The following is a 21,149-nucleotide window of genomic DNA, read 5'->3' as shown; positions in this document are numbered from 1 at the left end:
TGGTCTCAAAAACTATTGGTGTAAGGAAGTACGTCATCACGGGTTTAATGCCGACTCTTAGTTCAGGATGGCCAAGCGGCGTGTCAGTTACAATGACGTCACGAGCGCCCGCCCTGACTGTTGACCATATCGTGATTTGTCTGGGAAACTAAGTAAGAGTTTGTTTACGTTGGAGAGGAGGCAGTTGGTGGAAGATTACAACGTTCACAGCTTGTTTTAAATAGTTTGATTGTACAGCTTTAAGCAATGGTAAGTATTTTTAAATAATTTATTTCTAAGCAAAACTTATTGGTTGAGCCGAATAACATGCTTCTATTTCCTCAAGAAATTCTGCAGATGATGGCAGACTAAAGCAACACACACGATGTTGGAAGAGCTCAGCAGGTCAGGCAAGCATCTGTGGTTGCGAATAAACAGTCGACGTTTCGGGCGGAGACCCTTCAGGGCTAGAAAGGGAGGGGGGAGGACGCCAGGATAAAAGAGGGTAACTAGAAGGTGATAGGTGAAGCCAGGTGAGGAATGCAAGTTAAAGGGCTGGAAAGGAATGAAGCTGATAGGAGAGGAGAGTGGACTGTGGGGAAAAGGGAAGAAGGAGAGGTGACAGGGGGAGATGATAGGCAGAATGGGGATTAGGAGAAGAGGGGAGGGAAAGGAAAAATAACTGGAAGGAGAAATAAATCTTCATGCCATCAGGTTGGAGGCTACCCAGATGGAATATAAGATGTTGCTCTTCCATTCTGAGAGTGGCCTCATCAGGTCCCAACAGGTATCAGAACTGGGATAGGAGTGAGAATTAAAATGGTTGGCTACTGGGAAATTCTGTTTTTGCCGGATGGAGCATTAGGTACTTGATAAATCAGTCCCCCAATTTATGACTGGCCTCACCAGTGTAGAGGAGAGCACATCGGCTGCACCGAGAGCCCAAAAGATTCACAGGTGAAGTGTTGCGTCACCTGGAAGGATTGTTTGGAGTCCTGAATGGAGATGAGGTAAGAGGTGAATGGGTAGGGATACTTTGCCACTTGCAGGGGTAAGTGCTAGGAGGATGATTACTGGGGAGGGATGAATTGACAAGGGAAAAAGGGACCAATCCCTGTGGAAAGTGGGCAGAGAGGAGGTAAAGATGTGTTTGGTGGTATGATGGTGGAAGTTGCGGAGAATGATGTGTTTGATGCAGAAGTTAGAACAAGAGGAACTCTATCCCTGTTAAGGCGGTGAGAAGATGAGGTGAGCACGATGTCCGCGAAATGGAGGCAACACAGGTGAGGGCATCATCAATGGTGGAGGAAGGGAAGCCCCTTTTTTTGAAGAAGGAGAACATCTCTGATGACCTGGAAAGGAAAGCTTCATTCTGGGAATGAAATGCAGTTATTGCTTGTGATTTCCTTTTTAACTGGCACCACTTCAGTATTTTGGGTGAATAAAACAAATCTTATTTAACGTACCTGTTTAATACCCTCTCCACCCACCAACTAAGAAATATTTCTGACTCTGTAAGTAGTTGGTTTTCAGCAGCTTTCTCTCTCCTTGCCCTCCCCTCCAACTTCTTGTTGTCGATAAATAAATGTGTGTTGAAAAATTAACAAAAATTGCAAATGTTTGAAATCTAAAGTAAAGAAAATGTAGGAAACAAGTCAAACAACATTTGTGTAAAGCGAAATGTGGTTTACATTCTGATGAAGGGCCGGACTGAATAGGTCAACTCAGAACTACCTGAAGTCATCGGTAGTGCTCTCAAGTAAAAAGATATTGACTGATATTTGTACTGATGCTTATACCACATAGCTTCATTAACATTCTGGTCAAATATTGATTAAAAGCAGAATTCCAGACATGATAATGATTGCACTGCATACAAATAACAATTAATTATAGTGGTCAGGTAGATTCAAACTTGGCTCAGAGGTAGGAAGAAGAGGTGGTGGTTCAAGGTTGTTTCTTGGAATGGAGACTGGTGACTAGTAGTGTGCTGCAGGGAATGAATTTGGAATCATTATTTAAATAAATGATTTGGATGTGAATGTACAATGCTTAATCAGTAAGTTTGGAGATGACACTGCATGAGGAAATGTTGATGGTGAAGAAGGTTATCATAAATTATAAGGGAAGTGGACTAAGGAGGTAGCAAATATATCTCAAATATAGTTAAGTGGGAGGTGATATAGTTTCGAAAGTCATTGGATTTAGACTATGAAAGGAAGGGCACCAGGAACTAGGAGTACAAGTGAAATTTTTGTAAAGCGGTGTCAGAGGTAGACAGGTGATGAAAAAGGTTTTTATCACAGCATTAAACATGGGATTTGAGACATGCTGCAGTTGTACAAGTCATTGGTGTACTGTGTACAGCATTGGTCACTCTTTTGAAGAAAAGTTGTCAAACTAGAAAGAGTTCAGAAAAGATCTACGAGGATGTTGCAGGACTTTTGGGCTAGTGTTGTAGAGAAAGTTTGGCCATGTTTTTTATTCTTTGGAGGATAGGAAAATAAGGGGCAACCTTGAAGAAGTGTTTAAAATTCTGAAAGGCTCAGAAAAGGTGAATGGTAACAGTCTTTTCCACAGGGTAGGTGAATCTAAAACTAGATCCCATTGATTTAGGGTGAGAGGGGAAGGATTTAAAAGGAAACTGAGGAACAACTTTTTCATGCAGATGTTAGTGAATATATGGAATGAGCTATCAGAGAAAGTAGTTAAAGCAAGTACAATAGACGCACTGTAATAGGTTGAACTCAAATCAAGGGTGATGAACAAGAGTATGGATCAGTACATGGAACTACAATGTTGTTGTCGTTACAGAGACAGCTATAACGAGCAGGAATGGCTGCTGGATATTCCGTGTTTAAGATGTTTCAAAAGGGACAGGGTGGGAGGTAAAAGGTGAAGGAATGGCATTGCTAATCAGGGATAATATCACAGCAGCAGAAAAGTAGGACATGGAGGGATTTTCAGGAAGGATTCCTGGCACAAAATGCAAACAGGCCAACCAGAGGAGAAGCAACACTGGATCTAGTACAGGTTGAGTACCCCTTTCCTGAGATTCCAAAATATGAAAACTTCAGCAATCCAAAAGGCTCCCAGGCAATGTGCAGATCTCTGCATCACAAACTGTTTTGAGAAATGTCCTCGCATAATTAATGAACTGAAATTAAATGAAATTTTTTTTTAAACTGCATAAAGTGAAAGATTAAGGTCTCAATTGTGTATCATAAGCATCGGAGTGAACTATGTATCTTAATGGTATACTAATCATGAAACAAGCAATGATCTATCACAGCGAACTGAAAATTGAAGGCAATTGTGAATATTCAGCAAGCTGGTTTCAGAAATTTAAGAAATGCATAGCGTTAAATTTTCAAAGCATCTGCTGATCACGAAAATCTAACACTATAAAAAGTCTATGATGTTGATTGTAGACTTACAATTAGAAAATTATGGTAACCTTTTAATCAAAACATGGCATGGTAGGTGGAGACTGAAAGCTTGCTGTTTGTTGTTGTTCAACAGCAGGTTCAAGTATTCCGCCAATACTGCCATGCTGCTTTTGTTACCCTGCACACATTATATTTTCATTATATTAATGTTATGTAATATTTTTTACTGTTCAAAGTTCAACCTGTGCTAGGCGTGAACCTGGTCAGTTTTCAGATCATGGGGGAAACGTGGAGGTTGTTTAGGGAAATACACACAAAATGCTGGAGGAACTCAACAGGCCAGGCAGCATCAATGAAAAAAAAAGTTCTGTCGACATTTCCGGCTGAAACATCAACTGTACTTTTTGCATCTGCAGATTTTCTCTTGTTTGTGGTTGTTTAGGGAGCTCTTGTATGGGTTTCTAGGTAGATTTGTCCCATTGAGGCAGCCAAAGGATGGTAGGGTGAAGCAACCATAATTAACAAGAGAAATGAACACCTTGTCGAAAGGAAGAAAGAAAGATGCTTAAGGTTTAGGAAACAAAGCTCTTAAGATTTAGGAAGGCAGGGCTCTTGAGAGTTACAAGGTAGCCAGTACGGGGCTTGAATAAGACCATAAGACATAGGAGCAGAATTAGGCCATCTGGCCCATCTAACATGGCTGATACATTTTTCTGTCTCCTCCTCAACCCCAGTTCCCGGCCTTCTCCCCTTAACCTTTGATGCCATGTCCAATCAAGAACCTATCAATCTTTGTCTTAAATACAAAGCAACAACCTGGCCTCCACAGCTGCATGTTGCAACAAATTCACCATCCTTTGACTAAAGAAATTTCTCTGCATCTCGGTTTTGAAAGGGCACCCCTTTATCGTGAGGCTGTGTCCTCTTGTCCTAGACTCCCCTACCATGGGAAACATCTTTTGCACATCTACTCTGTCTAGGCTTTTCAACATTCAAAAGGTTTCAATGATATCCCCCCTCATCCTTCTGCATTTCAGGGAGTATGGATATAGAGCTATCAAATGTTCCCATTTAATTCCTGGAATCATCCTTGTGAACCTCCTCTGGACCCTCTCCAATGCCAGCATATCTTTTCTAAGATGAGGGGCCCAAAACTGTTCACAATACTCAAGGTGAGGCCTCCCTAGTGCCTTATAAAGCCATGGCATTACATCCTTGCTCTTGTACTCTAGACCTCTTGAAATAAATGTTAACGTGGCATTTGCCTTCCTCACCACTATCTCAAGCTGCAAGTTAACCTGAACAAGGACTCCCAAGTTGCAGGTTACAACATGACGTTAATAGGATACAGAACTGGATAACAAGTGGCAGATGGAGTTTCATGTGGAAAAGTGAGGTGATGGAAGGTTGAACTTGAAGGCAGACTGCAGGGTTAATCGCAGGATTCTTAGCAGTCTGGCAGAACAGGGAGATCTTGGGATCCACATTGATAGAATCATATTCTGCCTGGGATGGTGTTAGAGGCAGATACATTAGGGACATTTAAGAGATTTATCTAGCCTTTCGTTTCTCTTTTATCCATTTCCGCTAAGATGGCGGCATGCTCAGATGCTGTGGCCTCTCTGGGTCCTACCAAAGGTGTAATTGTTTGTCTGTTATACTTATTTTTATGATTGCAATTCGCTACTGCGAAGTAAAAACATCAAGTACTGCAGATCTCGATAGCAAATTGCTCAGTAGCGAAGGAGCTGGACTTTGTACAGAAAGGCATTGGAGATGGTGTGCAGTCTAATAAATGGCGCAAATGTTTGTCTTGGATATTTTTATTGTGATCTTAAGATTCTGTTGGACATTGTTAATGTAGAATACTGTGAGTCCAATTCACTGGTTCATTGGTGAGGCTGATGGCAGGGGAGCTATGTGGCGTTGGTTGTGGCGTGGACCAGGCCCTTATGCTGTAGGGTCGCCTGTTGCAGCTGCTCAGAGGAGGAGATAGCAGCAGAGATATGGCATGGTGTGACATCCATGGTGGGTTGGTGACTGGTTGCTTCTGGTGGTACTGTGCTTCAGTGTTTGCTCAGTGAAAGACAAATTGGACTGCGTTTGTCTGTGGCCGCAGTAGTGTGTTATGATTGGACTGTTGAGTGCTTGTTCCTGCTGACAACATCCCATGTATGATCAGTCTACAGGGTAGGACACTGTGTGTGTGTGTGTGTGTGTGTGACTGTATGTTTACTGCATTTGTAATTATATGTGCTATATGAGCCTTGTGCTGTGTATTGGTACTGTGATTTGCACCTTGGCAGAGGAATGCTGTTTCATTTGGCTGTATTCATATACGATTGAATGACAAATAAACTTGAATTTAAATATATGGGAGGGGAGCATTGGATTTATCTTGCAGTAGGTTAAAAAGGCCGGCAGAGCATCGTGGGCCAAAAGACCTGTACTGTACTATACTGTTCTATGTTCATTGGTTCATGGAGGGGTAGGGCTTAGTGCATGGTTCCCAACCTTTATTTTAGGCCCTTGGTCCCTACTATTAACTGAGAACTCTGTGGACCTCAGATTGCGAAACCCCTGGCTTAGAGGAATATGATTTAATGCAGGAAATTGGGACTAGCTGTGAGGACATCATGGTCAGCATAGGTTGGTTGGGTTGAAGGGCCGGTATTTGTGTTGGATAAGGCTAGGTGTGGATTCATTCTTATGCGGTTCAGTAATTCTTCAGATAACACAATAATTCATGCCATGCAAGAAGATTTTCAGGTCACATCCCTTCTGGCTTGAAAGAGAATAGGGGAGTACACTAATAAAGAGGTGAGAGAAGAGGTAAAGCAAGAGTTGGTATCTAATTGGGGGAGTGATAGGCAGGTGTAGGAGGGAAGAGTGGAAATAGCTGAGAGGTAAAGTGAAGGAAAGAGAAGGCTGCTGGTGATGGAATCTGATAGGAAAGGAAGGGGGAACATAGAACCAAATAATGGAGGTGGGGTGGGCAGATGGAAACAATGGGAAGGAAGGATAAAAGAGAAATAACAGCTGATTAGTCTTTGATTGCTTGAGTAAAGTGCCATTTGAGACACAATTAATGGAATAACCTATATTTATTCTGCTACAATTTAATTACAAACCTGATCATAAGTGTTTAAGGATTAAATATTAGAATTGAAATTGGTTTATTGAAAATGTATTTAGATATATTGAAAAAGTTAGCTTTGCAAGCCATCCATACAGGTCATACAGATTATTTTAAATATATTTAACCATTTAAAGTATATACTAAAAATATATTTTTTTTTCTTTAGGCATCCGGCTTCAGAAAAACTCCTATAGGGTCTGCGCAGCGTAAAAAAACTGCTCCAAAACCTGATCTTACAGAAGAGCAAAAGCAAGAAATCAGAGAAGCTTTTGATTTGTTTGACACAGATGGCACAGGAACTATTGATGTAAAAGAAATCAAGGTGCTTTCAAATAATAATACTAATATTATGTTAAATTGTATGGATTGATAGGTTTCAATTCTCAATGGTGTCATGAGAAGGTGTGTTTCTTTCATCTACGTGCCTGTCTAAGAGTTCTTTTAAATGTCCCTAATGTATTGGCCTCTACTGTCACCACCGGCCATGCATTCCAGGTACTTAGTACTTTATGTGTATTTACAAAAAACTTTTGATACCTCCCCTAAACTTTCTTTTATACATCTTAAAAGGATGTTCTCTGGTATTAACCATTACTGCCCTAGGAAAGAAAGCTGTGGCTGTCCACTTTGTCTCTTTTTAAAATCTTATACACCTCTATCAAGTTGTCTCTCATCCCCTGTTGCTCCAAAGAGAAAAGCTTTAACTCACTCAACCTTTCTCTCATAAGATATGTTCTCTCATCTCAGCAGTATCCTGATAAGTAGCTTCTGCACCTACTCTAAAGATTTCACATCCTTCCTACAATGAAGTGACCAGAACTGGACACAATACTCCGAGTGTGGTCTAACCAGAGTTTTATAGAGTTGCAACATTACCTCATGGCTCTTGAAACAGGTATCCCAACTAATAAAAGGCAAACATTCATATGCTTCCTAGTGTGGCAACTTTGAGGAATCTATGGAATGTCAATCCCAAGATCCCACTGTTCCTCCATACTGCTAAGAATTCTGCTATTAACCTGGTACTCTGTCTTCAAGTTCAACTTGCCAAACTCTGTCACTTCACACTTTTCCAGATTGAACTCCATCTATTACTTCTCACCCTTTAGAATCTGGTAGAGATACTTGCATCATCTTTAGCTGCTCATTATGTAGTGGAAGACTGGTGGTCAGCAAATGTCCTTTTATTTGACAAGGGCTGCAAGGGAGGGAAGTTATGGGAAAGGACTTCAATGACAGAACCCTACTTGCATTTGGAAAGGCATGGACTTTTGCAAGGTCTTTGGCAAGGTTCCTTGTGGTAGGCTGATCTGGAACATTAGATCACATAGGATCCAGTGTAAACTAGCCAATTGCTTACAAAATCGGATGAGTGGTGGGAATCACGATGATAGTGGAGTGTAGTCCTGTAACCAGTGTTGTGGGTGCACTGTTGTTTGTCATCTGTTTTAACATTTTGGATGAGAATGCAGTTGGAATGGTTAGAATTGGTGATTTGGTAGATCATGAAGGAGGTTATGTGGGATTACAAGAGGATTAAGATCAATTGGGAAAGTGGACCAAGGAATGTTAGATGAAATTTAACTTGTTCAAGTGTGAAGTGCTTTATTTTATTAAAGCAGGAGGTGGCTTGCACAGAAAATAGCAGGGCCCTGTAGAGGGGGGGAAGGGGGAGAGAGGCAGAGATAGAGACCTGGCAGTATAAGCACATAGCTTCCTGAAAGTGGCAACAGAGTTAGACAGTGGTGAAGAGTGCTCACTCCTTTATCAATCAGGGCAATGAGTGCAAGAATTCAGTCATATTACAGGTGTATGAAGCATAGTAATATTGTATGCAGTCCTGGTCATTTACTTAGGGAAGAATGTTCTTGAGCTGAAAAGGATGCAGAAAAAAATCCTGAGTATGTTACCAGCGCTGGAGGGCTTGAATTATAAGCAGAGAGTGGATAGGGTGTTTTATTTTCCTCCCTGGAGTATAGGAGGCAGAGGGATGAATGTGAGTGGCATAGATAAGGGGAATAGCCAAGTTCTTTTTCTTCTTCCCTCCCCCACCCAGGTTAAGGGAGTATAAAACTAGAGATCATAGATTTCCGGATGAGAAAGTTTAAAAGGTGTTTGGAGGGGTAACCTTTTCATACAGAAGGCAGTGTGTATATGGAACAAGCTGTTAGGGGAACTAGTAGAGGTGTGTACAGTTACAATATTTAAAATATATTAAGACATATACATAGCAAAGACTTTGAGGGATAAGAACCAACTCCAGGCAAATGGACAACATGATTGGCATAGACAATTTGGGCTGTACAACCCTTTAACTTTATAAGATACAGACGGCAGAGTTTACTTGGCTCCAGTTATCAGGCAAGTAACACATATAAGGCTGAATAAGCAACACACACAAAATGCTGGTGGACATAGCAGCCCAGGCAGCATCTATAGGAAGAAGCAATGTCAATGTTTCGGGCCAAGACCCTTCGTCCTGACGAATGTCCTCAGCCCAAAATGTCAACATTGCTTCTTCCTATAGATGCTGCCTGGCCTGCTGTGTTTCACCAGCATTTTATGTGTGTTGCTTGGATTTCCAGCATCTGCAGATTTCCTCGCGTTTGCTTTTTAAATAAGCCTGAATAAGAGTGCTTAAATAATCTAGGATCCATTTGAAATAATCTAGGTTTGACTAGGGATTGAAGGAAAGTTTATATCAGGAATTACAAATTTCTTTCCTTGGGATCCTGCACCAATCTGATTTTCCCAATTTACCTCCATATTGAAATCCACCATGACTGTTTTAACATTTCCTTCTTTGTACCCCACTTCTGAGTGACTGATTGGAGGTCTGTATGTAACCCATCAGGATCTTTTTACCCTTACAGTTTTTAACTTCACCCACAAGAATTGTACGTCTTTGGATCCTATGTCACTGCTTTATAAGGATTTGATTTCACTTTTTATTAACAAAGCCACTCCATCCACCCCTCTGCTCACCTTCCTGTCCTTTCAATACAATGTGTATCATTGGGTGTTAAACCTCCAGCTGTGATCCTCTTTCAACAATGAACAAGGCCATACTTGCCAATTTTTAACTACATTACAAGATCATTTAAACATAATACCATCAGTCCTGTATTCACCACCCTCATTTTCAATTTTGTTTTCATGTTGCTTGAAGTTAAATAAATGATCCCTTTCTGTCTTATTCTAATAATGTTCTATCTTTTATCTAATGATGTTCTCTAAACCTTTCTGTGGAAAAAATAGTAATATTCCCACTTATTCATCAGGACACTTGGCCAATGGTTGTTCAAAGTGAAAATGGAGTACAGTTGATTCTAGTTAATTGGGTCTGCTGTTTATTTGGGACAACTCATACAGAACAAAAGCTAATTGGAAAAAATTGCTGGAATTGTCTTCATTTATTTGGGACTCTACACAACGTAATTGGGACAGGAGACTGTCGCCAAACAGGTTGTAACTTGCACTGATGTGGTTGTTAGACGCTACACCACATTAGACCGATCAGTTGTGTGTGTTCATGTTATGTTATCCATTTGGGCTGACTGACGCCATTTTAAAAGACAGTGATTTGTGATAATCCTGTGTCAGGAGATATATTGATGGATTATGACACTACTTTTGCAGGAAGGCAATAATGGTAGTCCATTATCTGCACTAGGTGTCTGAGTTGATTTTGTTCATTTACAGTCAATCAAAAGAAAATGGCAGCATACTCTGGATGAATTTCTCTGTCTATAACTGTTAGAATCTAATTCAAAGTTGTATACTACGGTAGTAGTATTAGTAATGTTCCAATTTGTTCTGTATTTCATTTAAATACATAATTTGTTACAGTTAAACATGGTTTCTTTTTTATATACCTTTTCTAATTATTTCCATGAAACTGGCTAATTGGGACAGCCCCTTAATTGGGCCAAAATGTACTGGCCCTGTTGTGTTCCAATTAACCAGAATTCACAGTATTTGGAATGGAATCAAAAATGTCAAGTTCAATTATTGGGAATGAGCAAGCCCACTGTCAAAAAACAGAAGGAACAGCTTGTATATTTATCTAATTAAGTAGCTCCAGTTCCATTTGTAAAAGAGTGACATTGATCATAGAACTAAAGTGGAATGAAGCCATTCCTTGATCTCGACGGATTGCCTAGAAAAAGAAAATAAAAATGCTATCTGCATTTACAAAAAAAAACATAGATACCAGATTTACAGAATTACTCATGCAGCAACATTCTAATTTTAGCATTGTAGATATCAATCCAATTTCCTCTAAGTAGAAAAGTGTGGAATATATATGCTGTAATTATTAATTTTATACTGCTTCTTTTCAGAATTACCTAAGATTAGCTAATTTGAACTGGCTTAATTTGTTAGTTATATTCATACTAATAGAGCTAATAAAATTATATGTTAACTTTTTAGGTTGCCATGCGTGCCTTGGGGTTTGAACCTAAAAAAGAAGAGATAAGAAAGATGATTTCGGACATAGATAAAGAAGGATCTGGTAGCATCGATTTTAATGACTTCCTAGCAATGATGACTCAGAAAATGGTGAGATGCCATCCAAACCTGTGTAAAATTAAGATTGTTTCTTTGATATTAATGTCGAAGTATTCACAAATAATAATACCAGTTCATTAATTTTATTTTAGAGTGAAAAAGATTCCAAAGAAGAAATTTTGAAAGCCTTTCGGTTGTTTGATGATGATGGCACAGGAAAGATATCATTCAAAAACCTGAAGAGGGTTGCTAAAGAATTAGGTGAAAATCTGACTGATGAAGAATTGCAGGTGAATATTTTTTCTTATTGTACTTTCATTATTTAAGAGCTTAACTTTTTTGCTTTCCAATTCTCGTTTATATGGTGCTTGTGAGTGACTTAATCAAAAAACGGTTTTACTATGTGCCTTACAGACACAGAAGCAGACCTTTCAGCCCATTTATTCTGTGCCGAACCATTAATTGACTTAGTCCCTTTGACTTGCATCTGGACCATAGCCCTCCATACTCCCCTCATCAACGTACCTATCTACAATTCTCTTAAATGTTGAGATTGACTACTTGTGCTGGCATCTCGTGCCATGCTCTCACCACCCTCTGAGTGAAGAAGCTCCCCTTCGTATTCCCCTAAAACATTTCACCTTTCACCCTTAACCCATGACCTCTAGGTGTCGTCGCACCCAATCTTAGTGGAAAAAGCTTGTATTCATTTACCCCAACTATACCCCTCATAATTTTTATAAAAAATCTCCTCTCAATCATCTACGTTCTAGGGAATGAAGTCCTAACCTATTCAACCTTTCCCTACAACACACACAAAACGCTGGTGGAACACAGCAGGCCAGGCAGCATCTATAGATGTTTTGGGCCGCGACCCTTCATCCTGACGAACGGTCTCGGCCCGAAACGTCTATAGATGCTGCCTGGCCAGCTGTGTTCCACCAGCATTTTGTGTCTGTTGTTTGAATTTCCAGCATCTGCAGATTTCCTCGTGTTCAACCTTTCCCTACATCTCTTGTCCTCAAGACCCAGCAGCATCCTTGTAAGTATTCTCTGCATCCTTTCAATTCCATATTTCCAAAACTGCATGTAATACTCTAAATTAGACCTCAACACTATCTTATACAATTTCTACATAACATCCCAACTCCTGTACTCAATACATTGGTTTATGAAGGCCTTTGTGCTAAAGCTTTCTTTACAACCCTACTTGTGATGCCACTTTCAAGGAATTGTGGATCTGCATTCCCAGACCCCTCTGTGAGACTCCATAAGTTGGTTAGACACAACTTGCCACACACAAAGCCCTGTCTATCATAAATATAATCTTTTAGAATAGCTTCCAATAACTTTCCCACTACTGATGTCAGGCTCACCAGCCTGTAATTTTATGGCTTATTCTTAGAACCTTTATTAAACTACTGAACAATATTAGTTATTCTCTAGTCCTCAGCACCTCACTTGTGGCTAAGGACATTTTAAAATCTTGGCTGGAGCCCCTGCAATTTTTGCCCTAGTTTCCCACAAGGTCTTAGGGAATACCTGGTCAGGCCCTGGGGATTTATCCACCCTAGTTTGCCTCAAGACAGCAAACACTTCCTTCTCTGTAATCTGTACAGGGACCATGACCTCACTGCTGCATTTCTTCACATCTCTATGTGTCTGTCCCCCAAGTAAATACAGATGCAAAAATTCCATTAAAGATCTCCCCCATCTCTTTTGGCTCCACGCATAGATTACCAGTCTGATCTTCTAGAGGACCAATTTTGTCAGTTGCTGTCCTTTTGTTCTTAAAATATCTGTAGAAGCCCTTAGGATTCTCCTTCACCTTGACTACTAGAGCAATCTTGTGTCATCTTTTAATCTTCCTGCTTTTCTTCGAAGTGTTCTCTTGCATTTCTTATACTCCTCAACACAATCTCCAAGGAGCTGCAGCTGGGTGCACTTTGTGCAGATGTAGTTATCAGGGAGACTGGAGATCTCCCAAAGTACCCTCATTTCACACTACGAACATACCACGAACTCTATACCCATTCTCATCACACTAGCTATGGACTAGCAGAAGAAGAAACTTATTGGAAACTTACTTAGAGCCTGTCTGCTTGACCAAGCCTGTTGAACCAAAACTGAACCACTCTAACACTGCCTTAAACTTGAAATCACTAAAAAAAAAATTGACTCCATTTAAACAATAGCTTGTTTTTAAAATTCTCAAACTTGTTTTCAAACCCCTCTCTCACTTCATCTCTTATTATTACTATCATCTCTACTCAACCTTCAAGATATTCAAGACATTTCCAATTTGGGCCTTTGAGTATGTCAAAGTTTAATTGAAAATTGCATTTTAAATTTTAATTATGATGACATTATTCACCTTCTGTTGCTGTTTTCCTTAGAGGTAAAGTCACTCGTTTGGGGAGGTGCTGTTGGACTTGCCTAGACAAATGTATGCAATGCATTTTGGTATATTCGTTGTAATCATAGTGCCATGATGTGGAGGGAATGTAGGTTTAGAGTGGTGGATGGTTGTCAATTAGCAGGACTGATTTATCCTGAACTGGTTCAAGTTTCTTGGGCATGTTTGAAGCTGCAATTATCAAGGTACTGACATATTTTTCATCATAGACTGTAATTCTAAATTTAATATCACTGAAATTGGGAAGGTGGCCATGTAAGCCCCTCAAGCCTATTGTGCCATTTTATAAGACCAGTGGTTGATCTGATTAATGTTCTCGAATTTTGCTGTCACCTAAATCCTTGATTTCACAGTTGTCCCCATATAGCAGCTCTTTTATGCCAACGTTTTCTTAGATTTTTCTTCTTTGCTTTGCATTTTTCCTCTTCCTCTCTTAGAAATTGTTTCTCTGCCTTGTGTCTGTCTTCCTCCCTAATTAGCTTTTCTCAGTTTCTGTTTATCACTCTTAATCTCTTCTCCACTTGCGTCAATATTTCTCTCCTTTTCACTTTCCCTTTCTATCCTTAATATTTTTCATTCTCCTCTTCAGTTTTTCTTTCATCTCCCTTTCTAAATAAACTTTTCCGCTCTTCTGAATAAACACATTGATTTAGTTTAGGTACAATTTTTATTTTGTGGTTGAAAATCAGTAGAACAGCAGACTCCAGAAATCTTAAATAAAAATAAAAATAAAAATGCTAGAAGTACTCACAGAAGAAACAGCACCTGTCAAAATAAAACAAATTTGTGTTCCAGGTTGAAGATGCTTGTGTCAGAATAATGAAATTGAGAAAATAAGCTAATTTTATGCTTTAGAGAGGGTTGAGAATGGACGATACAATAATAGGGATCATCCAGATCCATGAATGATTTCAATGTTTAAACAGTTATGTGATTAATAAGATTAATGAGGGCAGATAGAAAGAGGGGAAACAGAAGGACATGTTAACAGTTACAAAATCTAGAGCTTCTGCTGAACCTGAACCACAGAGCCATCAAATGTTCTTTGTGTAATGTCCGTTTCATTTCTGGAATCATCCTTGTGAACCTCTTCTGGACCCTCTCCAATGCCTGCACATCTTTTCTAAGATGAGGGGCCCAAAGTTAAGGTGCTTAGAATGCAGTCTACTCCACAATGGCAAAAGCAAAGGTAGATTGGTTGATTGCTTAGTCTGGTTGGCTTGTCACTGTGCGTTCTCCATTCCGTTCCTCTGAGCTCCATATCAGTGACTCTTGTGCTGTTTTAACATAGCCCAGCATAAGCCTGACAACATATATATCATATGCCTAGTTTTTTCACAGTTCTTGGGAGTCTACGAAATTTAACAAATTGATTTAATTTGGTTTTTTTTTGGTTTGGATTGTAACTGACTGGTTCTGCTGCAAGGTTATTCATTTGCAATATGAACTCTACATAGACACTGCCTAATCATCAGGGCATTTCTAGCATTTTCATTTTGGTTTTCAGTTTAGCCACAGTTCTGGTCTTCACTCTATAAGTCCCTTTCTTTGATTCTCCTGATTCTCCTCTCTCATAGCCCTCATTAAACTGTTAACCAGCCAGTCCTGTAAGTATTGGAATCATTTGGGAAACCATGACCTAGGATTATCAGATTGTCTCATCTGAATGTTCTCTCCCCCCCCCCCCCCCACTCCCAACACAATAATTTAATTTGTTGTTTTTTTTTCAGTTTTCCGGTTTTGATGATATATTTTTGGCTTGGACTTTTTTTTTCCCTCTCACTCATTCCACAGAGGTTACCTTCCTGGAGTATTTCCAGTATTATCTGTTGTTAATCCTGTTATCATTTTCTCCCTGTTTTTCTTTTAACATGCTTTTTTCTTATCTGTTTTTCACTTTATTTCACTTTTGCTTTAATACTTTTTTTACGTTCTATTCGGTTATTTCCAAACTATCAATGAATTTTCTGAGTGGCTTCCACTTTTTTTAGGATAAGGTCTACTGCTCCTACCATTGCATTAGGTGGCGATATTTACTTTCTTAAACTCTGTTTCAGTTACAGCCACCCCTCACTTCCACCTGCCTCACCACTCTCCATTCCACACCCCAATTCCCCAACCAATGCTGTAGCAAGCAACCAATAAGCTAAAGTTCACTACTTGGGGATTTGTGGTTGATAAAGCCACATCCTGTCATTTCATGTACAATGCACCAACTTGCAATGCTGTAATTACACATTGGCCTTGTACTTTATACTTATTCCTTGTAATTGTTATTTTTATACTGCAGAAACAGAGTAGTACAGTAAAGAGAAAAGATGTTAGCTTCATTGAATCTGCACTGGCTCTTACGAAGAGCAATTCAGTTAATTCTACATGCAGCTCTTTTTTTTTCTATTCTCTGTCAATATTTTCCTCTGCTGTATAATCTGCAAAATTTCACTACTTTTTTCTCAAAAATATAGTGCCCAAATTTTGACGGCATACTCTAGCCGGAGATAATCTTTGTCTGGAAAGATGGAATAAATTTCAGAGGCAGGTTACATCATGTAGACACTGCTGTGTAGTAGAATGACAATACCAAAGTGAAGGGGCAAGGTGGGTGGTTGAATCACTCGGCCCTAGTGGTGTTTAATATCTTTAGCTTTAGTCTTCTATACCTTTTACACATTCCAGCATCCAATGTCCAAACTGCATTGTTAATCTATTTTGCCATGTTTGAAGATTTATGTACAGATTCTTAAGTCCTCTTTCAATAACTTAGTTAATTGGAATTTGTCGTGTGAAACTGAAGGGTTCTTTGAACACAATCTCACAGTAGTGGAGTGAGTTACTGAGGGAAATGAGTGAATTCACCATCATCATCGGATGAAAGTTGTCAGCAATGAATGTATTAACAAAGAACTGAACTGATAAATTAGTTTCGAGCTCTGAAATATTGTAGTAGTTCATGCAGAGCATGCCAACCATCGAAGAAAGGCTAGCATTTCTACAGCACTTTTCATGACATGATTGAAAACATACTTAATCCTACGCCTTGCATTCTATCCTTGGAAATATCTGTGTCAGTTTTGGCAGGCATGATCATTTCATTATCCTCATAGAGATGAAATAATTTTGTAGTACCGCTCTATAAATGTGATCGATTCTGTTTTTGATTAAGAAGCAGCAGTTTTGTATAAAGATGTGCAAAGGTACAGTAGTGCTATAGAATAGAAATGGTATACTGTAAGCAGAGCCAAAGTTATCTTTAGCCAATATTAGATTAAAGTTTTGTACACTCTGAAGTAAATGTAATGGACAACTAATAGGAAGATGAGCTTGATATACGTCCACTTCCATCCTTGACGATGGAATGAGAAGACAAGGCTAAAATATTTCCTGCCTCTTCATTCCAAGTACAAAGTGGATGTTGAACACTACCTCGTTCTGATGTCTGCACAAATAAAGTATTTAACTAATTTGTGTCAGCCCATGAGATGTCAAGTATGGTGCTGAATATGGAGAGGTTATGGGACAAGAAAACATCCCATCTGTGCTATCACAACTCTAGATGAGCTGTTTTAATAGAGTCACAACACTGGCATCCATCTAAGGAATTTGTCTAGTCGCATTTTGTTAACAAAAAGCCGAACAGATTAATTTTACCTAATTGCTGTCCATTAGTTGCAACTAAAATGATGAGAGGTGTTTCAACAGTGATTTCAAGTGGCATTCACTCTCCAATAATGTACTTATTTGGGCTGTTTGCATTCAGACACCCATTTCCTTATTTTGGACAAAAGACCAAATTAGGTATTTGAGAGTAACTGCCTTTGACAACAGTGGGTATCAGATAGATAGCTGAGATCTAAAGTGTAGAAGTAAGATTTTGGGGAAACCCCCCCCCCCCCCCCCCCCCCATTGATTGTTGTCATAGCTAATACACGGAAAGAGGAGAAGATGATTGTGTTTGTTGGAAGCCAATTATCTCATTTTCAGGAGTTTTTCAAGATAGAGGTTGACTCCTTTCCATTGCCTCATTTGTGATCCTTCAGCCATCATAAGGTTAGAACTAGGGAAATCTGTTAAGTGATTACTACACTTGGTTCCATTCGTAATTTCTTACTTCTGGGTTGTATTATTTTTCAGAGCTGGATTCTAATTTGTCAGTTCAGTGTTCTTTGGATATGTATGCATTAATGCCAACTTTCATGACTTTAACAGTGTTTCAGTTTTCCCTCAGTAATTCTCTTCAACTGCTAGATGTAGGTTTTAAAAAAACCCTTCAGTTCTACACACAATAAATTCCAAATAAGCACAAGACTACAAACCTTTGAAGGCACCAAGACAGATTAGCAAAGTAATTAAGAAATGATATGAGGTGCTGAACTTTACCAAGGCATAGAAAATAAAAGCAAAGAATGTTAACTACTAGGCCAAGAAATTCACTGCCATCTATAAAGTCATTTCTGATGTATAGTAGTGTCAGTATGTTGTACCCTGCCTCTGAAATTTATTCAGTTTTTCATAATGATGTATTCCCTTTGTAAACTTGAACAGATAAGTAGCTAGTATAATTTATCAGGGAATATGTATCTGCAACAAATGTCAAAGACTCCTACAACATAGAATTAGGCATTTTGACTTATCAAGTCTATGCTGACCATCAATCAGCCAAAAATCCTACATTGATTCCATTTTTTAAAAAAGTCTCCTTATTATTAGATTAGCTTCTACCATCGACTTACACATTAGAGATTAATTTATAATGGCAAATTGTCCTATCGATATGCATGTCTTTGGGATGTTGGAGAAAAGCAAAGCACCCAGAGGGAATGGGTGAGCTTGTTAGCTCCTCACAGACCATACCCAAGGTCAGAATTGAAATCGGGTATCTGGTACTGAGGTAGTAGCTTTACTAATTATGCCACTATGCCACCCTGCGTCCTCTTGACATTCTTCAGTGTGTCCAAAGCCATTAATATTTTGAAGGTCATAATGGACTAAAGTAGTGGTCGCCAACCCGTCGATCGCGACCTAATTTGGGCTCAGGGTTCTGTAAGTAGCAGAGCAGCTACCTCGCTGCGATCTACTGAAAGACAACCCTCGAGCCAAACTTTTGTCGGCCGTTAGATCCTTCAAGGGGGGCAGGTGCATGCCCTGTCACACTCCTTGGTCGGTCGGTCACTCTCTCTGGACTGCAACCGCCATGGGGTCCTCCGGCCCTGACCTTGTCCTCTCACCCCACCCGCGACTAGCCGCACCTGGCCAAGGCGATTGGTGGCGGGCGGGTGGGAGGCTGGAGTTCGGGCCCGGACACTGTCTAATGAGGCGATGAAGCCTTCAAAACTGCTTCAGTACCTTGAGTCTAAGCACCCTGCACTTAAATACAAACCCATTGAGTTTTTTGAGTGAAGAAAACGTGAGCAAACGGGATATAAGCAAGTGCTGATAGCCATGTAATCTAAATTGTGGAATAGACTGGACATAAGGAACCTATTTCGCGTATCGCTGCATTCCGGTTGTATTTAACACCCTCCCACCACCGTCGGCTGGTCCACAAGAATATTGTTAATATTTTAAAGCAGTTCGCGGTGCAAAAAAGGGTGGTGACCCCTGGTGTACATACATAATTTCTACTTCTGGGTTGTGGGGTTTTACTATCCATTTTTTCTGCCTGGTGCGCATGCGTGTGACTAACCACTTTAATAGGTCGATCTTGCCTTTCACTAAGGCCGAGGTAGGGGATCTTGGGCTTAGAAAGGTTGGTGATCACTAGACTAAAGTCTTGTATGATACTCTGGCTACAGACACTGAGAAGAAACTTCATAAGTTTGAATTATGAAAGCATGTGTACATGATCCTGTGCTTACATAGTTTTGTTCCAATGGGTGGAATAAAACAGAGTTTCTAAAGTGATTGTACTATGGAAAACTTCATTGATGATTAGGGACTAGCTATCAAGGATACATTTTTTGGGTATTCTTTGCTAAGATGCTCGTCTCTTGGCTCTCCAAATACTTCCCATCTTACAACCTCTAACCACCTTCCTACCTTCCTTCAATTCATCCTCTGAAATAAATTGGAGTTTGATGAAGCGTAACGAACAAAGGTTAATAATTGATAAGCCTGGACAGCTGAAAGTAGATGTACATTACTGGATAGAAGCCAATCTTACTATGAGCAAAGAGAAATAATCCAGGTGAGTTGGATAGAAAGGCTGAATTATTAAATAAAACTTCAGAAAGGATTGACTCTGGTATGAGTTACAAGAAAAAGTACATCTGTTTGTAAATGCATAGAAACATAAGTGAATAAATAGAGGCAAATGAAATGCTTATGATTAATAAAGCAAAAGAGAAAATCAAAAAGAATGAGTCATTTAGAAGTGTCATTATATTTAACTAGGTGAAGCATTCCATGCCTTAAAAAATTGAAAGTACACAGTACATGTTAAAGACTTTGGGCAAATAGATACATGTTGTTACTTCTAATTTACTTAACTCTTTTTTTGTGATCCTACTGTCCAATCTAACCCTATTCTCTTTCTGCACTTGATTCCAGTTAATACATTTTATTTAATCGTTTTGACCCTCTTTCTGTTTTTTAATCCTCAAATTTCATTAGTCAAGAAAATGTTTTATTCATCCCATTATTCACCTGGTCTCCAGACATCTCATTGCCTTTGTCATGTGTTATATAAGCCTGTACTTCCAGCAAATGAAAGTACAAAAATATTGAGTTTAAAGGTATAGAAAAGTGATTGATTAATGCCAAATGCTCTGAAATCAACTGCCCCTGAATAACTAGTCTATTGTAAGCAAACCACTGGCTTTGATAGTGTGGGCATGATGTGTTTTATTTGTGTTTGTGTGCAGATATGTGCGTACTACTCTGATAGATTTTCTAAATTTAGATTTTTAGTCATTGTGCATGAAATACTGTTCTAAATGTTTGAAAGATTTTTTTATTTTTCATAAACAGGAAATGATAGATGAAGCTGACCGTGATGGTGATGGTGAGATAAATGAACAGGAATTTTTGCGGATTATGAAAAAGACAAGCCTCTATTAATTTCTATGATGTTGTCCACTGTCCTTAAGTAGTACTTGTTGTGAATTATGTTTATTTAATAAAGAAAGAAGAAAAGCTATTGAGGTTTGATATATTTGATATATTTGTGTTTGGTATGATTTATTTGATATAAATCCTAAAAATATCAATTCTAAGTAATTGATGCATATTATCCTTCACTTACATCAAAACTTTATTCTTGCATGCAATCAATTGAAACACAATTGTTTTTGCATATGAGCACTTTGTCCCTAGGAGATAATGTAATTTTGTTACTTCCGTGTTCTGGCCATACAAATTATGAATTTTTATTTGTGCATATTTGAAATCACTTGTTTTCCAATAGTATGTTTACAGCTGTTCCTAATTAAGATGCTGTTATTACTCAGTATTTTCTCTAAAGTACTTGGCAATTTTAGAATAGTTTTTAAACTATTTTCAGTTTTAACATTTGAATATTGAAGATTAATAAACTTCTGTGAGAGATGTTTTTGGGGTAAACAGACAGCAATGTCAAATTACTTGCAATTACTAATAAAATGATATGTTCATTGCATCAGATAAGATTTCAAAGGATTGAACTTAGATACTTTGGTGTGGTCTTGTTTGCTTAAAAATGAATAAGATGAAATTCAGCTTTTTTCACAGGCAAACTAAG

General features: G+C 39.0%; 1 protein-coding gene across 1 annotated transcript; it reads left to right on the top strand.

The window, feature by feature from the left end:
* Positions 1 to 103: 103 nt before the first annotated feature.
* On the top strand, positions 104 to 20,590 carry cetn4 (centrin 4). Its single transcript, XM_059965082.1, has 5 exons — positions 104 to 249; positions 6,674 to 6,829; positions 10,942 to 11,070; positions 11,172 to 11,309; positions 20,402 to 20,590. Exons 1-5 carry the CDS (start codon positions 247 to 249, stop codon positions 20,489 to 20,491), a joined length of 516 nt encoding a protein of 171 aa, XP_059821065.1. The 5' UTR covers positions 104 to 246; the 3' UTR covers positions 20,492 to 20,590.
* The last annotated feature ends 559 nt before the right edge of the window (positions 20,591 to 21,149 follow it).

Source organism: Hypanus sabinus, chromosome 3 (assembly GCF_030144855.1).
Source record: "Hypanus sabinus isolate sHypSab1 chromosome 3, sHypSab1.hap1, whole genome shotgun sequence".
Taxonomy (NCBI): Eukaryota; Metazoa; Chordata; class Chondrichthyes; order Myliobatiformes; family Dasyatidae; genus Hypanus; species Hypanus sabinus.
The sequence above is the reverse complement of the archived record's forward strand: the minus strand, read 5'-3'. Positions and strand labels throughout refer to the sequence as shown.